At 39.9% G+C, this 17,483-nt stretch overlaps 4 protein-coding genes across 8 annotated transcripts in view; 1 reads left to right on the top strand and 3 right to left on the bottom strand.

The window, feature by feature from the left end:
* LOC104929807 (septin-9) overlaps positions 1–17,483 on the top strand; it is a 95,232-nt gene that overhangs the window by 61,778 nt on the left and 15,971 nt on the right. The window contains exon 1 of one of the 5 annotated variants that reach the window (XM_010744421.3): positions 14,838–15,009. The exons of the other annotated variants lie outside the window; for them this stretch is intronic. The gene's annotated coding sequence lies outside the window, so the exon portion shown is untranslated. Of the gene's footprint in view, positions 1–14,837; positions 15,010–17,483 lie in introns of those variants that run through there. 5 annotated transcript variants of the gene reach the window in all.
* On the bottom strand, positions 397–2,225 carry LOC104929805 (uncharacterized). Its single transcript, XM_027285814.1, has 2 exons — positions 1,709–2,225; positions 397–1,576 (listed from the first exon to the last, which is right to left on the bottom strand). Exon 2 carries the CDS (start codon positions 1,570–1,572, stop codon positions 559–561), a length of 1,014 nt encoding a protein of 337 aa, XP_027141615.1. The 5' UTR covers positions 1,573–1,576; positions 1,709–2,225; the 3' UTR covers positions 397–558.
* LOC109139202 (hypothetical protein) lies at positions 2,355–6,173 on the bottom strand. Its single transcript, XM_019261890.2, has 2 exons — positions 4,682–6,173; positions 2,355–4,108 (listed from the first exon to the last, which is right to left on the bottom strand). The coding sequence occupies exon 2, from the start codon at positions 4,105–4,107 to the stop codon at positions 3,142–3,144; it is 966 nt and encodes a 321-aa protein (XP_019117435.2). The 5' UTR covers position 4,108; positions 4,682–6,173; the 3' UTR covers positions 2,355–3,141.
* LOC109139201 (uncharacterized) lies at positions 8,343–11,332 on the bottom strand. The gene is made up of 2 exons (XM_019261889.2): positions 11,289–11,332; positions 8,343–9,826 (listed from the first exon to the last, which is right to left on the bottom strand). The coding sequence occupies exon 2, from the start codon at positions 9,823–9,825 to the stop codon at positions 8,836–8,838; it is 990 nt and encodes a 329-aa protein (XP_019117434.2). The 5' UTR covers position 9,826; positions 11,289–11,332; the 3' UTR covers positions 8,343–8,835.

Raw genomic sequence — 17,483 nt, 5'->3', positions numbered from 1 at the left:
TTTTAATGCGTGTGTTTAATTTGTCAGTGGAACTTCTTTCTGTGTTAATTTAATACTCTTTGAATACATGTGCTTTAATACCAGTGTTTACATTTTCAGTTCACATTTTGTTTTCAATAACAAAATCTAAACTCGCTGTCCTGGCTGCACACTGCTTCACTGTTACCGATCAACTGATGTTGTGATTGTTCATGGCTCTTATTGTTCTTGAAAAGTTATGTCTAGTGTTTATTTATGAAATAAATTAACAAAATAATAATCTGTATTACTAAAATAAATTCTTAAAAAACAGCAGATCGTTGAGGCTCGACAACGGCAATTACTCTGTGTGTTTTCTGATCTGTCGTTTTCCAGTCTGTTGTAGATCTCGGGTCTGTTGTTGTGTTGTTTTTTTAAATAAGAAAATCTAGACTCACTGTCCTGGCTGCACACTTCTTCTTCATACTGCCTGATTCACTGTTACAATGAAGTGGTGATTGAATGGCTCTTATTGTTCTTAAAAGCTATAACATCACACCGTGTACAGACCAGAGGTGGGAACCTTTTTTCAGGCTATGTCTAGTGTTTATTTATGAAATAAATGCACAAAAAAATAATTAATATAACTAAAATAAATCCAACAACCAAACAGCAGATCGTCAAAGTTCGACAACGACAACGACTCTGTGTGTTTTCTGATCTGTCGTTTACCAGTTCAATGTCGTCTTCCAGTCTGATGTTGATTTCCCGTGTGTTGTTGTTTTCCGGTCTGTTGTTGATTTTTAGTCTGTTGTTGATATCCCATTGGTTATTTTCTGGTCTTCTGACGTTGTGTTCTGGTCTTCTGTCGTTGTGTTCTGGTCTTCTGTTGTGTCGTTGGTTGGAGGAGTACTTTTCTTGTAACACAATAAACAACAGCAGTCCAAGGCAGGCAAGGTTACTCCATGTTTGTCTGATGTCATTAAATTGGAAGTCATCAATGTTTCTTCCATAGCGGTTTCTGAGATACAACAGTGGCCGTTGTTCTTCTCTTACTGAAAACTCTCTGATTTGTCTTAAGAGGCGAGTTGTGATCAGGTAGGTATGATCTGGATCATAACTTGTCCCCTGATGTTCCGACGTGGCATAATGCTGTGTGATATACACTCGGTCTATCCTCTGCAAAGCTTCTTGTCCTGTGTTCTGTTCCTGGACTCTAAATATGATCCTGTCCATGTTTCTTCCCACATACTCACTTGGAGGATTGCGAACATGAAGTGGAAGTTGCTCAGACGTGACTTCATAGAGATTTCCAACAGTGTAGTACCGGTATCCCCAAGGCAGTGGGTCCAACAACTCCTCAAAGTTTCCGTAGTGATGTGAGCCATAATCTCTGCGGTTTGGGTCAAAGGTCAGCCATATGACACTGTTACTGTCAATGTCAACTGTGTTGGCAAACCAGTGGAGCAGCATAAGACTGTGCTTGGGCACAGATTTGCCAAAGTTGATTTTCTTCAAATCGTTGATTGATTTGAGCTTTGGTACAGCTGACACAGAGGTCAGGGCAAGCAACAGAGCTACACAGCAACTCAAGACTCCTCCTGACATCTTCATCGTCCTGTTGAGATATTTTATATTTTTAAAAGGGATTTTAACACAAAGACTTAGGAGTCAAATTTCACCAATCAGGTGAAATAGTGTCATGATAAATAAATCGAAAAACTAGCATTTAGAAATGAACAGAGCTCACCTGTGTTAGTCTGCTGCCGTGTTTGTGTGAGACCAGGTCTAACTCTGTTTACCTGAAGATAAAACTTTACTTTTTATGAGCAGGTTTATGATTCAAACCACAGTGAACGGTCCTTTGGACCGTAGGGCGATGATTTGTTTTAATGTCTGAGTAATCATTAGCCAATCCTCATAAAAAGTGTCTATACCAACTACATAAGGAATACATAAATAGCCTATCTGACATTAATTAATTTGATTTAGATGGCATGAGAGTGTATTTGTAAGGTTCTACACCGCTCCTTTTTGGAGGAAAATACACCTATATCACACTCTGTCATGTCCCGCTTTACCAAAGTCATGAAAACATGACATGATTTAAATATATGTTATTGATAGTGAAAATGGCAAGAACATTCAGGAACTTTTATACTATAACCACGTATAACCAATGCAACCATTAGACACTGTCCTGCTCTGACACATCCTCCTCAAAATCACTATCAGCTTCCTGATCGTGGAAGATCTAAACAAGGACCTCTTCAGCTCATTTGTCTATTTTTAGATTGTATTATTACATTGCAGGTGCAAGTGTCTGTGTCGAGGCACCCTCTGACCTCTGTATGACCACTCCTATGCTGTTTTAACTATTTCGAGTTTCTCCCTGAACTCTGTCACCACTGTCCCGCACAAAATACACACAGACATAGAATATACAGTTTCACTGTTTCAAGATTCCCTAGAACAACCATTTTCCTTGATTTGACAGTGATTTGGGTCTAAGATCCATCAGTATGCTTTAACTGTATGTGTGTATTTTCTGTGATTGTCTGTAGAATGAGAAATAGTAAAAAAAAAAGTTCCCTTTAACTTAAAATAAAAACACTGCCATGAATCTAACTTACACATTATAGTTTATTGAACACTGCAGAAAGAGAGAGCTAAAAAAACATTTTCCCAGTACCAATATTTTTGTAATAAAGACAGAATTCTCCTGTTATTAACAAACTGCAATCTTGTTAAAACAGATATAAAACTTAAAATGTCCAACCCCTTAAACATGCATGGTATAATAAAATAAACTGTCCTGTCAGGACATTTTGTAACTATGGACAGTCTCAGATAACAGATTATTTGGAAATCACACTCTCCATGCTCGTTCCACCTAAACCCCTCCCCTCTACAGCAAAACAGTGCCGGAGAAATGAAACTGAATAGAAACTGTCAGCGTACACAAAAAAGACTGAAGGAAAAAAAATCTGAAGGTCATTTTAATGCGTGTGTTTAATTTTTCAGTGGAACTTCTTTCTGTGTTAATTTAATACTCTTTGAATACATGTGCTTTAATACCAGTGTTTACATTTTCAGTTCACATTTTGTTTTCAATAACAAAATCTAAACTCGCTGTCCTGGCTGCACACTACTTCTTTATACTGTCTGATTCACTGTTACCGATCAACTGAAGTTGTGATTGAAATAAATGAACAAAAAAATCTCTATTACTAAAAAAAATCCTAAAAAACAGCAGATCGCCAAGGCTCGACATCGACAACGACTCTGTGTGTTTTCTGATCTGTCGTTTACTAGTCTGTTGTAGATTTCCGGTCTGTTGTAGATTTCGGGTCTGTTGTTGATATCCCATGTGCTATTTTTTGGTCTGTTGTTGTGTTTTGGTCTTTTGTTGTTGTGTTCTGGTCTTCTGTTGTGTCGCTGGTTGGAGGAGGACTTTTCTTCTATCACAATAAACAACAGCAGTCCAAGACAGGCAAGGTTACCCCATGTTTGTCTGATGTAGGATTCATCCGCGTTACTTCCATAGCGGTTTCTCAGATACAACAGTGGCCGTTGTTGTTCTCTAACTGAAAACTCTCTGATTTGTCTTAAGAGGCGAGTTGTGATCTGGTAGGTATGATCTGGATCATAACTTGTCCCCTGATGTTCCGACGTGGCATAATGCTGTGTGATATACACTCGGTCTATCATCTGCAAAGCTTCTCGTCCGGTGTTTTGTTCCTGGACTCTAATTATGATCCTATCCATGTTTCTTCCCACATACTCACTTGGAGGATTGCGAACATAAAGTGGAAGTTGCTCAGATGTGACTTCATAGAGATTTCCAACAGTGTAGTACCGGTATCCCCAAGGCAGTGGGTCCAACAACTCCTCAAAGTTGCCGTAGTGATGTGAGCCATAATCTCTGCTGTTTGGGTCAAAGGTCAGCCATATGACATTGTTACTGTCGAGGTTAACTATGTTGGCAAACCAGTGGAGCAGCACAAGACTGTGCTTGGGCACAGATTTGCCAAAGTTGATTTTCTTCAAATCGTTGATTGATTTGAGCTTTGGTACAGCTGACACGGAGGTCAGGGCAAGCAACAGAGCTACACAGCAACTCAAGACTCCTCCTGGCATCTTCATCATCCTGTTGAGATGTTTTAAAAGTTATTGGTCACATTCATCCATACAGTAGATTCTCAATCCATGCATGTATTTGTAGCTCGAGATGCTTCAATGTAATTCTTATTTCCATGATTTGATAATCTATTTCATAATATAAATACATTTGAATAGGTCATTGTAATAACTTAACCATAAGCTTACAATGATTTTGCTTGTTGTTGTTATCATGTTTACCAGTAACATTCAGAACCCTTGTGTGCTTAGAGTCGAGTGAGTCAAGACAATCGTTTTATATTGATCCCAATATCTCAAATCATAACTTTGCCTTAAAGGGATCTCACTGTCTGTACCATATACAACAACCTCATTTCTGCTTTCAAGGGGAGAAAATGGAAAAAACCTCAGGAAGAGCAACTGAGGACGGATCCCTCTCCCAATACAGACAGACATGATATAGTCTACAAAATAGACCAGCATATAAAACACAAAATTCTGAAGGATTGTAACACAAAGACGTCAAATTTCACTAATCAGGTGAAATAGTGTCATGATAAATAAATCGAAAAACTAGCATTTAGAAATGAACAGAGCTCACCTGCGTTAGTCTGCTGCCGTCAAATTTCTGTCTTTGTGTGAGAGCAGGTGTAACTCTGTTTGTTTAGCTGAAAATTAATGTTTACTTTTCATGAGCAGGTATATGATTCAAACCACAGTGAATGTGTCCTTTGGACCGTAGGGTGATTATTTGTTTTAATGCCTGAGTAATCATTAGCCAATCCTCATATAAAGTGTATATACCAACAGATCTATTTCGAATACATAAATAGCCTATCTGACATTAATTAATTTATGATTTAGATAGCATGAAAGTGTATTTGTAAAGTTCTACACCGCTCCTTTTTGGAGAATGAAACCCCTATATCACACTCTGTCGTGTCCTGCTTTATCGAAGTCATGAAAACATAACCGCCATAATGATTTAAATATATGTTATTGATAGTGAAAATGGCAAGAACATTCAGGAACTTTTATACTATAACCACATATAACCAATGCAACCATTAGACAATGTCCTGCTCTGACACATCAGCTTCCTCTGTTCCTACCTCTGTATGACCACTCCTATGCTGTTTAACTATTTTATTGTTTCGAGGTTCTCCCCCGATGCTTCAAAGAGCAGCAGGTGTCTGTCCCTGCAGGAACCTGGTCACCTGTGGTGGGAACAGAGACAGTGTCAAGGCCCCCCCTGAACTCTGTCACCATTTGTCCCACACAAAATACACACAGACATAGAATATACAGTATCATTGTTTCAAGATTGCCTAGAACAACAATTTCCCTTGATTTGACAGTGATTTGGGTCTAAGATCCATCAGTATGCTGTAACTGTATGTGTGTATTTTCTGTGATTGTCTGTAGAATGAGAAATAGTTTTAAAAAACAACAACAAAAAACACATAGTTTATTGAACACATGTTTTAACACTGCAGAAAGAAAGAAAAAATAAAGTAACACCAAAAGTAAATTACATTCCCAGACAGTCTCAGACAACAGATTAGGAAATCACACTCTCCATGCTCCTTCCACCTAAACCCCTCCCCTCTACAGCAAAACAGTGCCGGAGAATTGAAACTAAAAATTTCACTGACTCTGAATAGAAACTGTCAGCATAAAAAAACAACTGACATGAAGAAAAATGAGAAGATTGTCGTTGGGGAAACAAATCAGAATGCCACAAATATGAAGCATGTAGTGTGTAAGAGCAGAGTTTGTCATATTTGGAAGTTTGGATGTGTTTTAATGGCTGTGTTTTAATTTTTCAGTGGAATTTCTTTCAGTGTGAATCCGTTATAATAATGATAGTTATACATCAGCACAGATTAAGCAACCTTGACCTCAAGTATCAATACAACCTTTTTCCAATACAGTACCAATGATTCCTTTTTTTTCAGTACCAAAGTTTTTGTTTTTAATGCCAAAATCTAAACTGACTGTCCTGGCTGAATGCGCAACTGCCTGCTTCACTGTTTGCAAGTGTTCATGGTCCTTATTATCCTTGAAAAGCTCCACTGTCACACTTTGGTTTAGACAATATATAGGAGTATTGCTCTCCCTTATTTGTTATTTGCATAAAAAATCCACCAAAAAATACATAACAAAATAATAATAAGACAGATCCAGTCCATAGAACTATCACTAGACCGGTTTTGTCTATATTCCGGTCTTCTGTTGTTTCGTTGGTTGGAGGAGTACTTTTCTTCGATCACAATAAACAACAGCAGTCCAAGGCAAGCAAGGTTACCCCATGTTTGTCTGATGGAGTATTCATCAGCGTTGCTTCCAAAGCGATTTCTGAGATTCAACAGTGGCCGTTGGTTTTCTCCTACAGAAAACTCTCTGATCTGTTGTAGGAGGTTAGTAGTGATCTGGTAGGTCTGTTCAGGATCATAACTTGTCCCCTGATGTTCAGAAGTGTCATAATGCTGTGTGATATACACTTGGTCTACTCTATGCAAAGCTCTTCGTCCTGTGTCCTGGACTCTAATTATGATCCTGTCCATGTTTCTTCCTCTATACTCCCTTGGAGGATTGCGAACATAAGATGGAAGTTGCCTGGACGTGTCTTCATAGAGATTTCCAATAGTGTAGTACCAGTATCTGACAGTTCCCCGAGGAAGTGGGTCCAACAACCTCTCAAAGTTTCCGTAGTGATGTGAGCCATAATCTCCACAGTTTGGGTCAAAGGTCAGCCATATGACACTGTTACTGTCAATGTCAACTATGTTGGCAAACCAGTGGAGCAGCACAAGACTGTGCTTGGGCACAGATGAGCCAAAATTGATTTTCTTCAAATCGTTGATTGAATCCAGCTTTTTGTGTACAGCTGACACAGAGGTCAGGACAAGCAACAGAGCTACACAGCAACTCGTGACTCCTCCTGACATCTTCATCGTCCTGTTGAGATATTTTAGTCATTAGCCAAATGATTTATCCATGATAGAGATTCTCAGTCCATACATGTATTTGTAACTTGAGATGGGGGACAAAATTCACAGTTTTCCAAAATGTATCTAAAGTTAATGGAGTTCATCAATTAAAGCAGGCATGTCAGATCTGGCCTGTGAGAAAATTATTATATGGCCCACAAGATAATTTCATACGTCTGTTATTAATGGCCCACTGGTAAATTACACTTCCACTGCTCATACTACAAATCCCACAATGCACTGCAACAGCCGATCTCAAGACCTGTGCAGTCAGCAGATGAATGCACAGCGATATTAAAGCCCCCCAGAAAATGGCCCAATGAAAATTTGAGTTTGAGCCCCTGAATTAAAGTAAGTATCTTCCAAAGTCCTTTAAGTACAAAATGCCCTCTCTGTTTCCTTGTTGCATTGTATTGGAGGTATAGTAAAAGAAAGAGGGGAGAGATCTCACAAAGAAGACTTGAGTTAAATGTCGCCTGTTAATCAAAATAAGAGCTCACCTGCATGTGTCTGCTGCCGTCTGGTATCTGATCTGTTTCTGTGTGAGCAGGCACTTCCCTGTGAAGTAAACTGATGAACTGAGCACAACTGGTGGTAACAGGAAGTTTGATAATTTGATAAAAACTTCCTGTTTGTGTCAAACTTCCTTCTTTCAATTTTGCATCTTATCTTTTTTATTGCACAGTACACAGAGCGTGCCAGAAATTATGAGTTGAGAGACAAGAATAAGCTGACATAGACATTATTGACCCCACAATACCTGCTGGTTTTATCTTGGAGTCACCAGGACCCCAGGTTTTTGAAGGTTAATACTGATTTGTCCAATATTTTACCATCCATAAAGGCAAATATTTTCATCCTTTCAGAGTTTTAGTACAAATTCTAGTGCAAGATATGTAAGCTTCATACCACATCACAAAATGCCATTTATCAAGGTGTTATCAATAAAAAACAATGTTGAACTAATATAAAGTTGTTCTTCAAAGCTAATACCACCAAGTGCTTTTCATGCATACTGCATGACTTTCCTGTGATTGTCTGTAGAATGAGAACTAGTTTGTTGTCTTCATGACTTTGCACATATAACTTGAGCTCTTCCAGTTTGCTTAAACTTAAAATAAAAACACTGACATGGATCTGATTGACACATTATAGTTTAATTAACACAAACACTACAGAAGTAATGCACAACCACAAGTAAAATACTGTTGTTGTTGTTGTTGTTGTTGTTGTTGTTTTTTAAAGCTAAAACATTTTCAGTGTCCTTACCAGGCCATACAGCCTTTAATTTCTCTGTTTCTATATCCATCAAAGCAATTTACATTCTCATCAGTTAATTAACAGTGAGTCACTACTATTCTATTAGTCATTATTGCCTGAATGAAACCTGGAGCTTTAGTACCGTGCCAGAAAAAAGTTCATTGTCCTATACAATGAAAGCCATTTTCACAGTTTCAATACTTTTGTAAGACAAAAATCTCCTGTTATTAACAAACTGTAGTCTTGTGAATAAAGCTATACAACTCAAAATGTCCAACTCTTTTAAACTTCCCTTTGTCTTCACATAACAAAATGTAAAACCTCTATTTTGTTTTTTGTCATTTGTACAGCCAGATAAATCCATGTCTATTTACAGCTGATGTGCCAAACCGTGCCGTGTTGGTCAAAAGTCTGTCATGTCCAAGCAAAAGTTTCACCCCCCTGATTCACTGATCACCTCATCCTCTCTTGTTGAGGAAGATGTTTTTACTCGGGTATATTTTCAAAAAGCTGTTAGAATATAAAATACAAAGCATATGAGGGCAAAACAAAACAAACAAGAGAACAACTCCGGGTTGTCGACCAGGGGTTCGGAGGGTTCTGAGGGGTTCTGAGGTGCGTCAAGTGAAGCACCTCCATAACTTATACTGTTTTCCACTCTTCTTGGGTTTTCTGGTCTGTTGTTGTTTTCCACTCTTCTTGTGATTTCTGGTCTATTACCGTTGTCGGGTCTGTTGCTGTTGTCTGGTTGTTTGTTGTTTTCTTGTTTGTTGTTTTCTTGTTTGTTGTTTTCTGCTCTTGTTTTCTGTTTTGGTTGTTGTTTTCCTGTTTGTTGGATAGATGAGTACTTTTCTTGGATCACAATAAACAACAATAGTCCAAGGCAAGCAAGGTCACCCCATATGTTTCTGATGTGCCTTAAGTCTAAATCATTAGCGTTACTTCCAAAGTGGTTTCTGAGATGCAACAGTTGGTTTCCTCCAACAGAAAACTCTCTGATCTGTCTCAAGAGGTTAGCAGTGATCTGGTAGGTATAGTTTGGATTGTAAGTCCCCTGATGTTCATAATGCTGTGTGATATACACTTGGTCTATCCTCTGCAAAGCTGTCTGTCTTGCTTTCTGTTCCTGGACTCTAAATATGATCCTGTCCATATTTCTTCCTCTATACTCCCTTGGAGGATTGCGAACATAAGATGGGAGTTCTTCAGTCGTGTCTTCATAGAGATTTCCAACAGTGTAGTACCGGTATCCCTCAGGTAGTGGGTTCAACATCCCCTCATAGTTTCCATAATAATGTGAGCCATAATCTTCAAGGTTTGGGTTAAAGGTCAGCCATATGACATTGTTACTGTCGAGGTCAACTGTGTTGGCAAACCAGTAAAGCAGCAAAAGACTGTGCTTGGGCACAGATGTACCAAAGTCGATTTTCTTCAAATCGTTGATTGATTTGAGCTTCAGTACACTCAAGACTCCTCCTGACATCGTCATCATCCTGTTGAGATATTTAAAAACATATTGGTCACTATTAAAATTCGAACCCTACATGTATTTGTAACTTGCATCAAAAATACATCAAATGATTATTTCTATGATTTGAATTTTTTTTTTTTGGTGAATGTCTTAAAACTAAGGAACGGATATTACCTGTATCTTTTAGATTCCCAAATGTGTTGTGATTCTTAGATCTTAGATTCAAGCATTGTAATTCAGCATTATTACTTATTTTGATGACTCATACACTTCTAGTGACTGCATATCATGAGTAACATTTCCAAAAACAATGCATAATATCAGTCAGTCTTTTATTTACCACTTTCATATGCCGTATGGCAGGTGTGGCCAACCAGCCAGGGACTTAAAGCCAAAGTTTTTACTGTGGTATTGCAAAGAGCCACATTATGTACGCACGCGCGCACACACACCCTCTCTCTCCCTCATATATGAATACACACACAGAGAGAATGAAATATTAACAATTTACCATGTCACAAATGTCACACACCCCTCACTATGAAACAGAAGACAAAAATGGGCTTAAACTCATCCCAAGACTACAGGCCAGACTTTTCCTCAGCCAGATTCACATCACACTGCAAGTCCTGCTTATCAAGACCAGTGGCCAGTTATTTCACTCACTCATTCAATCACTCACTGATATTTCAATCATGTCAGTTTAATCCTTGTATGTTTTTTTTTTTTTTTTAGCACAGGCAATGTTCTACGGCACTTTGTAGGATGCAAGCGTCACTGTCTCAGCATGCTTGGCATATTGCTGGAACATCTGGATCCGTTTTTTTGACTTGCAAAGTTCAGTACCTTTGGGGAATTCCTTGTCGATGTTTGAATGGAAATGGCGCTGAAGATTTAAAGCTTTGAAATGTAATAACGACGTGTCACATATCAGACAGAAAGACTTGCCTTTTCGTTTAACAAAAAAGTAAGCGTCCTCCCAGTCATCAAGAAATGTCACACGTACACAATACACACAAGCATAATAATAATTAAAAGGAGAGGGAAGACACATTCTTGTTGTCCAGAGGCGCATGCGGCTCCCGAGCAGCAGGTTGGCCACGCCTGCAGTATGGCAATGATGCTGCTGAAATAAAATACTTTTTGACATAAACTTTGACATTTAGCTGTTCCTGCTCATCAAGCCAGTGCTTAAAGAATCATGAATCAAATTAAAATATAGATAATATCACATAGAACTATAGTTAAGAGATAGGGAGAAAATCCATAGTCACTTGTGCAGTAGATTTCTCCAAAGTTAACAAGGCTTCGGCAGTCTGAGCTAATCAATTCAAGTGATAATCTTCCAAACTTTTTTGCACAGCGGCAGCGTTGGAGAGATAGTAACACAAGGAGTGGAGAACACAAAAAACACCTGTACCAATCATGTAAAATTGTGTCGCGTTTAAATCGAAATCTAGCGTTGAGAAATTAAGGGAGCTCACCTTCATGAGTCCGCTGCCATCAGGGTATTTGTGTGAGAGTAGGCGTAACTCGGTTACCGCTTCCCTGTTTAATGAAGTGGCAAAACAAGCATTCCAGGAAGTATCATAATGCATATCTTAAGGTGAAATCTCTTTCTGTATTCAAGAAAAGTTGTACTCCCTTGTTTGTCCGTTTGTTGTTTTTTTACCATGGCACCGTCATGTGCCTGTAGAAAGGTTATTATTTTTATTTTTTATATGACGCTGAGGAGTAATTGTGTGATGCACCTGGGAATTATAAGGATTAGGATGGAAACTAGTCGGTGCAGTTTGATAAACACTGAGATTTATACTGGTGCCTTGTTTATTAGCCTGTAGTGATCTACAGTATCACGTGTCACATTTCAGATCAAGTACATACATGTTTTTTGGTTGCATGCATTTTTATATATGAATATGCATGTAGTGCTATTGTAAAGTTTTAGATTTATCCAATATACTCCCATATATAAAGGTTGATATTTTCATCCTTTCCTCTATTTCATTATGAGCTCTCACTAGTATACTTAACCCTCTAGTCTCTAGAACGGGGACATTTATTTAACTACATGTTTAATAGCCCTGTTCATCTGTCTGCACTGCTGCAACACTACCAGCAGCCAGCAGGAGATGCTGTCACACAGGTAGTTGGTTTCACACACCTGGAGTCCCTGAGCTCGTAAAAGCTTTGTGTCAGTGCTGCAGTTAAACCCTGTTACAGTGCACGTTTTAGAAACACACCAAACAGCAGATCATCTGCCCCACTCTGTGTTTGCATACGTACGGCATATGGCACGGCTCAGCGAAACTGTTTTCAGTGTTTGTTTTTTTGTTTGCTAGAAATCATCTAAACTAGGAAAGCACTTCCGCTTTTCCCAGAGAAGTGGATTCATGTGACACCTCCTATTGCGGAACACACACACACACACACACACACAGATGCTTATACACAGAGCCAGATCCTCTTGATAGCCTGTATGGAGGCTTTGGTATTCCCTTTGGGAAAGGCAGAAAGAGATTCAAAACACACAAAGGAAACATTTAGTTACTCTGTGGTCACCACCCACATCTTTCACATGGGGAGCACAAGAGCATCATACAGATGATTGTGTGTAACGATGCTCTTGTAATTTCTCTGTATTTCTCAGAAACCTCAGCATGTTCTGTTCAACAGTGATTTATTTTTATTTATTTTTTTTGCATGGCAAAATTGATGCAGGATTTGACCGACTTAATTCCATCCTTCAATCGTCCCAAAGCCCTACAACCCACTGTGTGCTAATTTAGCAAACTTGCGGGGTACAAGATGTCTCCTCATGTTCCCTTTCTGATATAATTACACTCACAAATGTTCATATATAGCGCACACTTCTCTCTGCACTTTCTGCAGAGGAAAAAGACTAGACAGTGATGTGCTCAATATAATGCGCCCAGTGAGTCATGCACTTTCTATCCATCCGTGTTTCTGTGTTATGAAAGACCTTGGACAGCTGCGAGGAGCGTTGTCAGGGGTCAGCCAAGCAGCCCCATACTCCGCCTGCCAATACATGACACCATCTTGGCTCGGAGCAGCCTAGAAAACATCAGCGCCTGCCATTGGCTTTCTGTCACTCCATTCCCCCTTTTTTAAAATGAAGATCTTTTTTGGAGATCGGAGAAGGCCATGTCCCCAGCAGGGCATCGACTCTGTAAGAAAGCCGCACGCCAAGTTATGTCGGATCAAACAAATGATGGTTGGCTCACTCTGCATGCATGCAGGGTTCACTCAGGAGTCAGCGTCGTTTAAGAAGAAGCTTCAAAGTGAATGGAAATCTTTTTATCATACAAAAAGCTTTTTTTTTTCCAAGCTTTTAATAACATCTAGAAAGTTAACAGCTTACAGTACATCATTTTTTCGAGTTGACACAGACTGAGCTATGCAGTGAATTGAGGTATGTTGGGTGTCAGTGGTGACTTGGGCAGTTTAATTTTGTCTTTTTCATTTCAACACACTGTGACCTGTTGGCCAATTTAGACTTCAAGAACTCCAGCGGGATATGATGTTTACACAAAAATGGAGCTGAGGTTATTTAAAAACCAGCAAACTCGCCGTAGTAGCTTTTAAACCCTCTCCTGTCAGTTTTATCTACATTTTAGTATCTTCAGTTTAAACACCAGGTTTTTTTTATTGGGGGCGATAAAGTGGAGTTTCAGAGAGAGGGAGATGAAAAGAGAGGCGGCAAAGGCTGAATGGTTTTAAGACAGGGGGGCCCATAGTTTGGGAAAAATGTACCATTTCCCACATTGTAAACCTAAGTATAACGAGGGTTTATTTTAACTCCTTATTTGGTAAGACCTGGTTTTCATCACACGTACAAGGACATCTGTATTTGTGTGTTTGTTTAGTGCAGACTTTGGAAGGCCCACGACAGTGCTTCACATTGGTTAGAGGGACATGATATATAAATTCTGCGCTGGGTTCAGGATGCTTTCAACACAGAGGTGCCAGCGTGTGCTGGGTTGATTTTGGCAGCCGAGTCTCTGCAATGAAATGAAACAAATCAAGCACTCCAGCCTGTTGTGCCTGCTTTTTCAGGAACATGACTCTTCATCTGCAGAGGAATGCAGGTGCTGCCCTGCTTATGTGCATGTGTGTCTGCTCATGTGGCTGTAGGGTTGCACTCATGCCCCTTGCACTGGGGTATAATTACACTTCCTGTGAGGCTGGAGACAGCTGTTTCCTCTCCTCTTTAATCACACAAATATACATACCCCATAAGAATAGTAATCAACCAAAGTAATTGGTTCCCTCTAAGGTTTTAAAAAATAAGTGAAGGTTATATTTCTGACTGTTTACTAAAAAATCTGCAACTGTTGAGGCACTTTTTACTATCTTATAACTGTCATTCTTCTTTAAAACATTTGTTAATGTTGGAAAACTGTGTCTGACTGATATTGACTATCATGCAAATGACTGCATCAACAAACGCTACTGAATCTGTTTTTGTGGATTTTGTTGGAAATGTTTGTTTTTTTAACTTTTTTTAATAAATACAAGTTTCTCCATATCCTCTGCTCATTCTGCAGCATATAAGAATATTGCACAATCCATCGAGTATTGTCCAAAACTGTCCAGCCCCCGACTCATGGATTATACTGATATATCCCAAAGTTGTGCAGAGCACCAACAGATGGGACAACAAAAGGGGGTCCCGGTAGTTTAATGTGATGTGTCTCAGGTCTGTGAGAGAGGAATGAATGGGATGCAATGAATGTTGAGCCTAAGGAGCAGATGAGAGGGTCAGGCCAGGTAATTAGGGTTGTAAATTTTCTGGGAGCTTAGCAGAAGGACATTGAGCTGGCCCAAAGACTGCAGCCAACCTCGCAGAGTCCCTGCTTTTTTTTTTTTTCTCTCTTTGACACGTAATCACCCTTCTTCTCTTACACTATGTTTAAACTCTGCTTTTTCATCGTCCTGTGTGTTGTGTATACATGCTGGAAGTTTTTTTTTTTTTTTTTTTTGCTTTGTTGAGGGGAGGGGGGGTTATTTGAAGGAAGTGGGCGTGTCTTGTTGCTTTGTATGAGTCACATGACAGGCATGAGTGGGAGGGGCAGGAGGCAGGGAGCTTCCAGAGCCACAGCAGAGTTTGGCCTCTCACTGGAGCGCTGCACTTTGGCAGGGGACAACTCATACACACATACACACACACACACTTCACACACGGTGAGTGTTTTGCATACCGGGAGAGTGTGTGTCTGTGTGTGTGTGTGTGTGTGATGTGTGTGTGTGTGTGTGATGTGTGCGTTTTGTCAGAAAGAAGTTGGAGGTAGTGGGAGTTAATGGTTTTTCTTTCGTTGCGTTCTTTTTTTTTTACATGTTTCTTCTGTTTCCTGGAAGAAAAGATTTGATCATCTGTTGTTTCCACATACTTTCCTCGATTAATATCTCTGCATGCATTCCATAGCTGACTCAGGATCCCAGCTGTTTATATGTGTCTAAGCGTTACTGTTGTTTTCAGCAGTTCAGTGTCAAGCTTAATACTGTATGTCTGCACAGCGAAACGGCTTTTTGAGTTGAGGTTTTGCGGAGAAGCGTTTCAGTTTTCGTACTCAGACTTAGCATATTTTCCATTTGTGTGTGTGTGTAAGTGCTTGTACGTAATTATTATTGTTCAGGTTGTGCATTCCCTGTGTCTTTCATCCTGTGTTGTGTGTCTGCTCTCTGGCAAGCTTTGTAATCAATCTGTCTTTGCGTGTGTGTGTGTGTGTGTGTGTGTGTGTGTGTATACGGAGAGATGTTCCATCATGTTTCAGCCCCTATGCTGTTTAAATGTAATTTTTTCATGTTTCCTTCCTCCTGACGTTGTCCACAGTGATCCATTACCAGATCACATAGTGAGCACTCAGGAGTGTGTGTGTGTGTGTGTGTGTGTGTGTGTGCAGCAAAGTGAAAGGTTAGCTCCACACGTGTGGTAAGTCTCCACAAAGTGCGGACGGGAAGCGTTTAGTTTCTTTGGAAAGTACATCGAAGGAAACCTCTTAGCTAATGGTAATCGGTGGAAAGCAGTCCTTATTTCTTTCCAGTGGGAAACCCTATGTATCATATTTTGACCAGAATCGAAGGATATTCTATTTTTTGCTCTGTTTGAGTTTGTTTTGGTCACCCCATACATGTTAAGTTCCTCCCGCGTGTTTATTTACATCTGCCCGTCTGAGAAAAGTGGTTGTGTGAGCTCTGTGAACTATCTGGCTGATGTGGCAGCAGCTAGAACAAAGCTGAGCCTCAGCATTGAATCATCCAGGCTTTGTTGTCTAGGGGGTTTGACCTGAGTTAATACAAGGCATTGCTCTCTGATGATCAAACCGATGGAAAACAGCGCCCGCCCTTCACCTTTTTAGAGAGTCACCCGCCTCTGTTTTGCCTCACAAGCATGCACGCACACACTCTGACACACACAGAGCCGTTGAAAGGAGCTCTGTTGTGGCCCCTGTGCATTGCCAGGCGAGAACAGACAGCGGCCTTTCACCAGCGTTTGATGGGACGCTGAAAAGGTCACCGTTACCTCCTGTATCTTGTGTGTCCTTTTGTGTGTCGCTGCATGTTGTGAGTCAGCCAATATGTCAGCAAGATTATGTATCTGTTGTGGAATTTAGCATCATGGCTTTGAAATGCAAAATATTTCATGAATGTAACCAGAGCTGTGTAATTTAAAAATTGATAAGGATTCTTCTCTGTAGTTTGACGTGCTGCACATTCTCTGAATAGCAAGTCTGTGGAGGTGCATGTGCCAGTGCATTTCACATTCATTATAATGAGACGTAAGCTATTGTTGTGTTTTAGCTGTTAAAACCTGTGGCATGCGGAAACGATCTTTCCATTCAGTTGACATTTAGAAAAGTCAGAATCTTTACCTATCCTGGTATAGATGAGCTTTAAATCAGTACTCATATTTAACAAGGATTTAATGCAGCCAAATGTTGGAAATAAGAACTGAAATGAAAGGGAATCACACTTGGTCAGCTCTCAGTTCAGAAACTCAAATGATCATTCAGTAGTTTGGTCTTCTGAAAGGATTGTCTGCTATTGTACTCTTGAGCTTGTATGTGGGTCAGTCACAGTCCATAAATACTGCTCATGAGGCCTGGAGAGGACCAGTGCGACAGGGTTTATATCACACACATATACAGAGATTGTGGAGTTAGTCAGAGAGCCGAAGGACTCCCGCTGGTCGTGTTGTCGTTACAATGATGGACGTGTGTTTACGCGCATTCAAACAACACGGTATTTTATTCGTTGCCTTGGAGACCCTCGACACTGAAAGAAAGATGACCCTTCAGAATGAGTGAATGCATTTTTTTGGTTGAAGTAAATTTTGTGGAAATCTTTCTGTTTTTATACTTGACTTCTTCTGACTGCCGTCGCTGATGTGAGGTATGTGTGAGGACAGAGGTCAGATTCCTGAGCCCCCCTGGTGCAGTGGACCCACGTTCGCTGTCAGCCAACCGTTTCACTGATACACTTTGACCCCCGCACTGAGATAGAGAACTACACTGGCGAGCTACTACAGTCTGGTTAATGACTTTAAAGAGTCCTGTCAGTGAGCAGCTAGCAGATAATGGCTAGTTAACTTATTATTCCACTTTGCAAGAAAATTGCCTCAGACAATTGGCAACTTCCCGATTCATTTAGGGGTTAAT

The sequence above is a fragment of the Larimichthys crocea genome, chromosome XII (assembly GCF_000972845.2).
Source record: "Larimichthys crocea isolate SSNF chromosome XII, L_crocea_2.0, whole genome shotgun sequence".
NCBI classification, from domain to species: domain Eukaryota; kingdom Metazoa; phylum Chordata; class Actinopteri; family Sciaenidae; genus Larimichthys; species Larimichthys crocea.
This window is presented reverse-complemented; position numbering and strand designations above follow the sequence as displayed.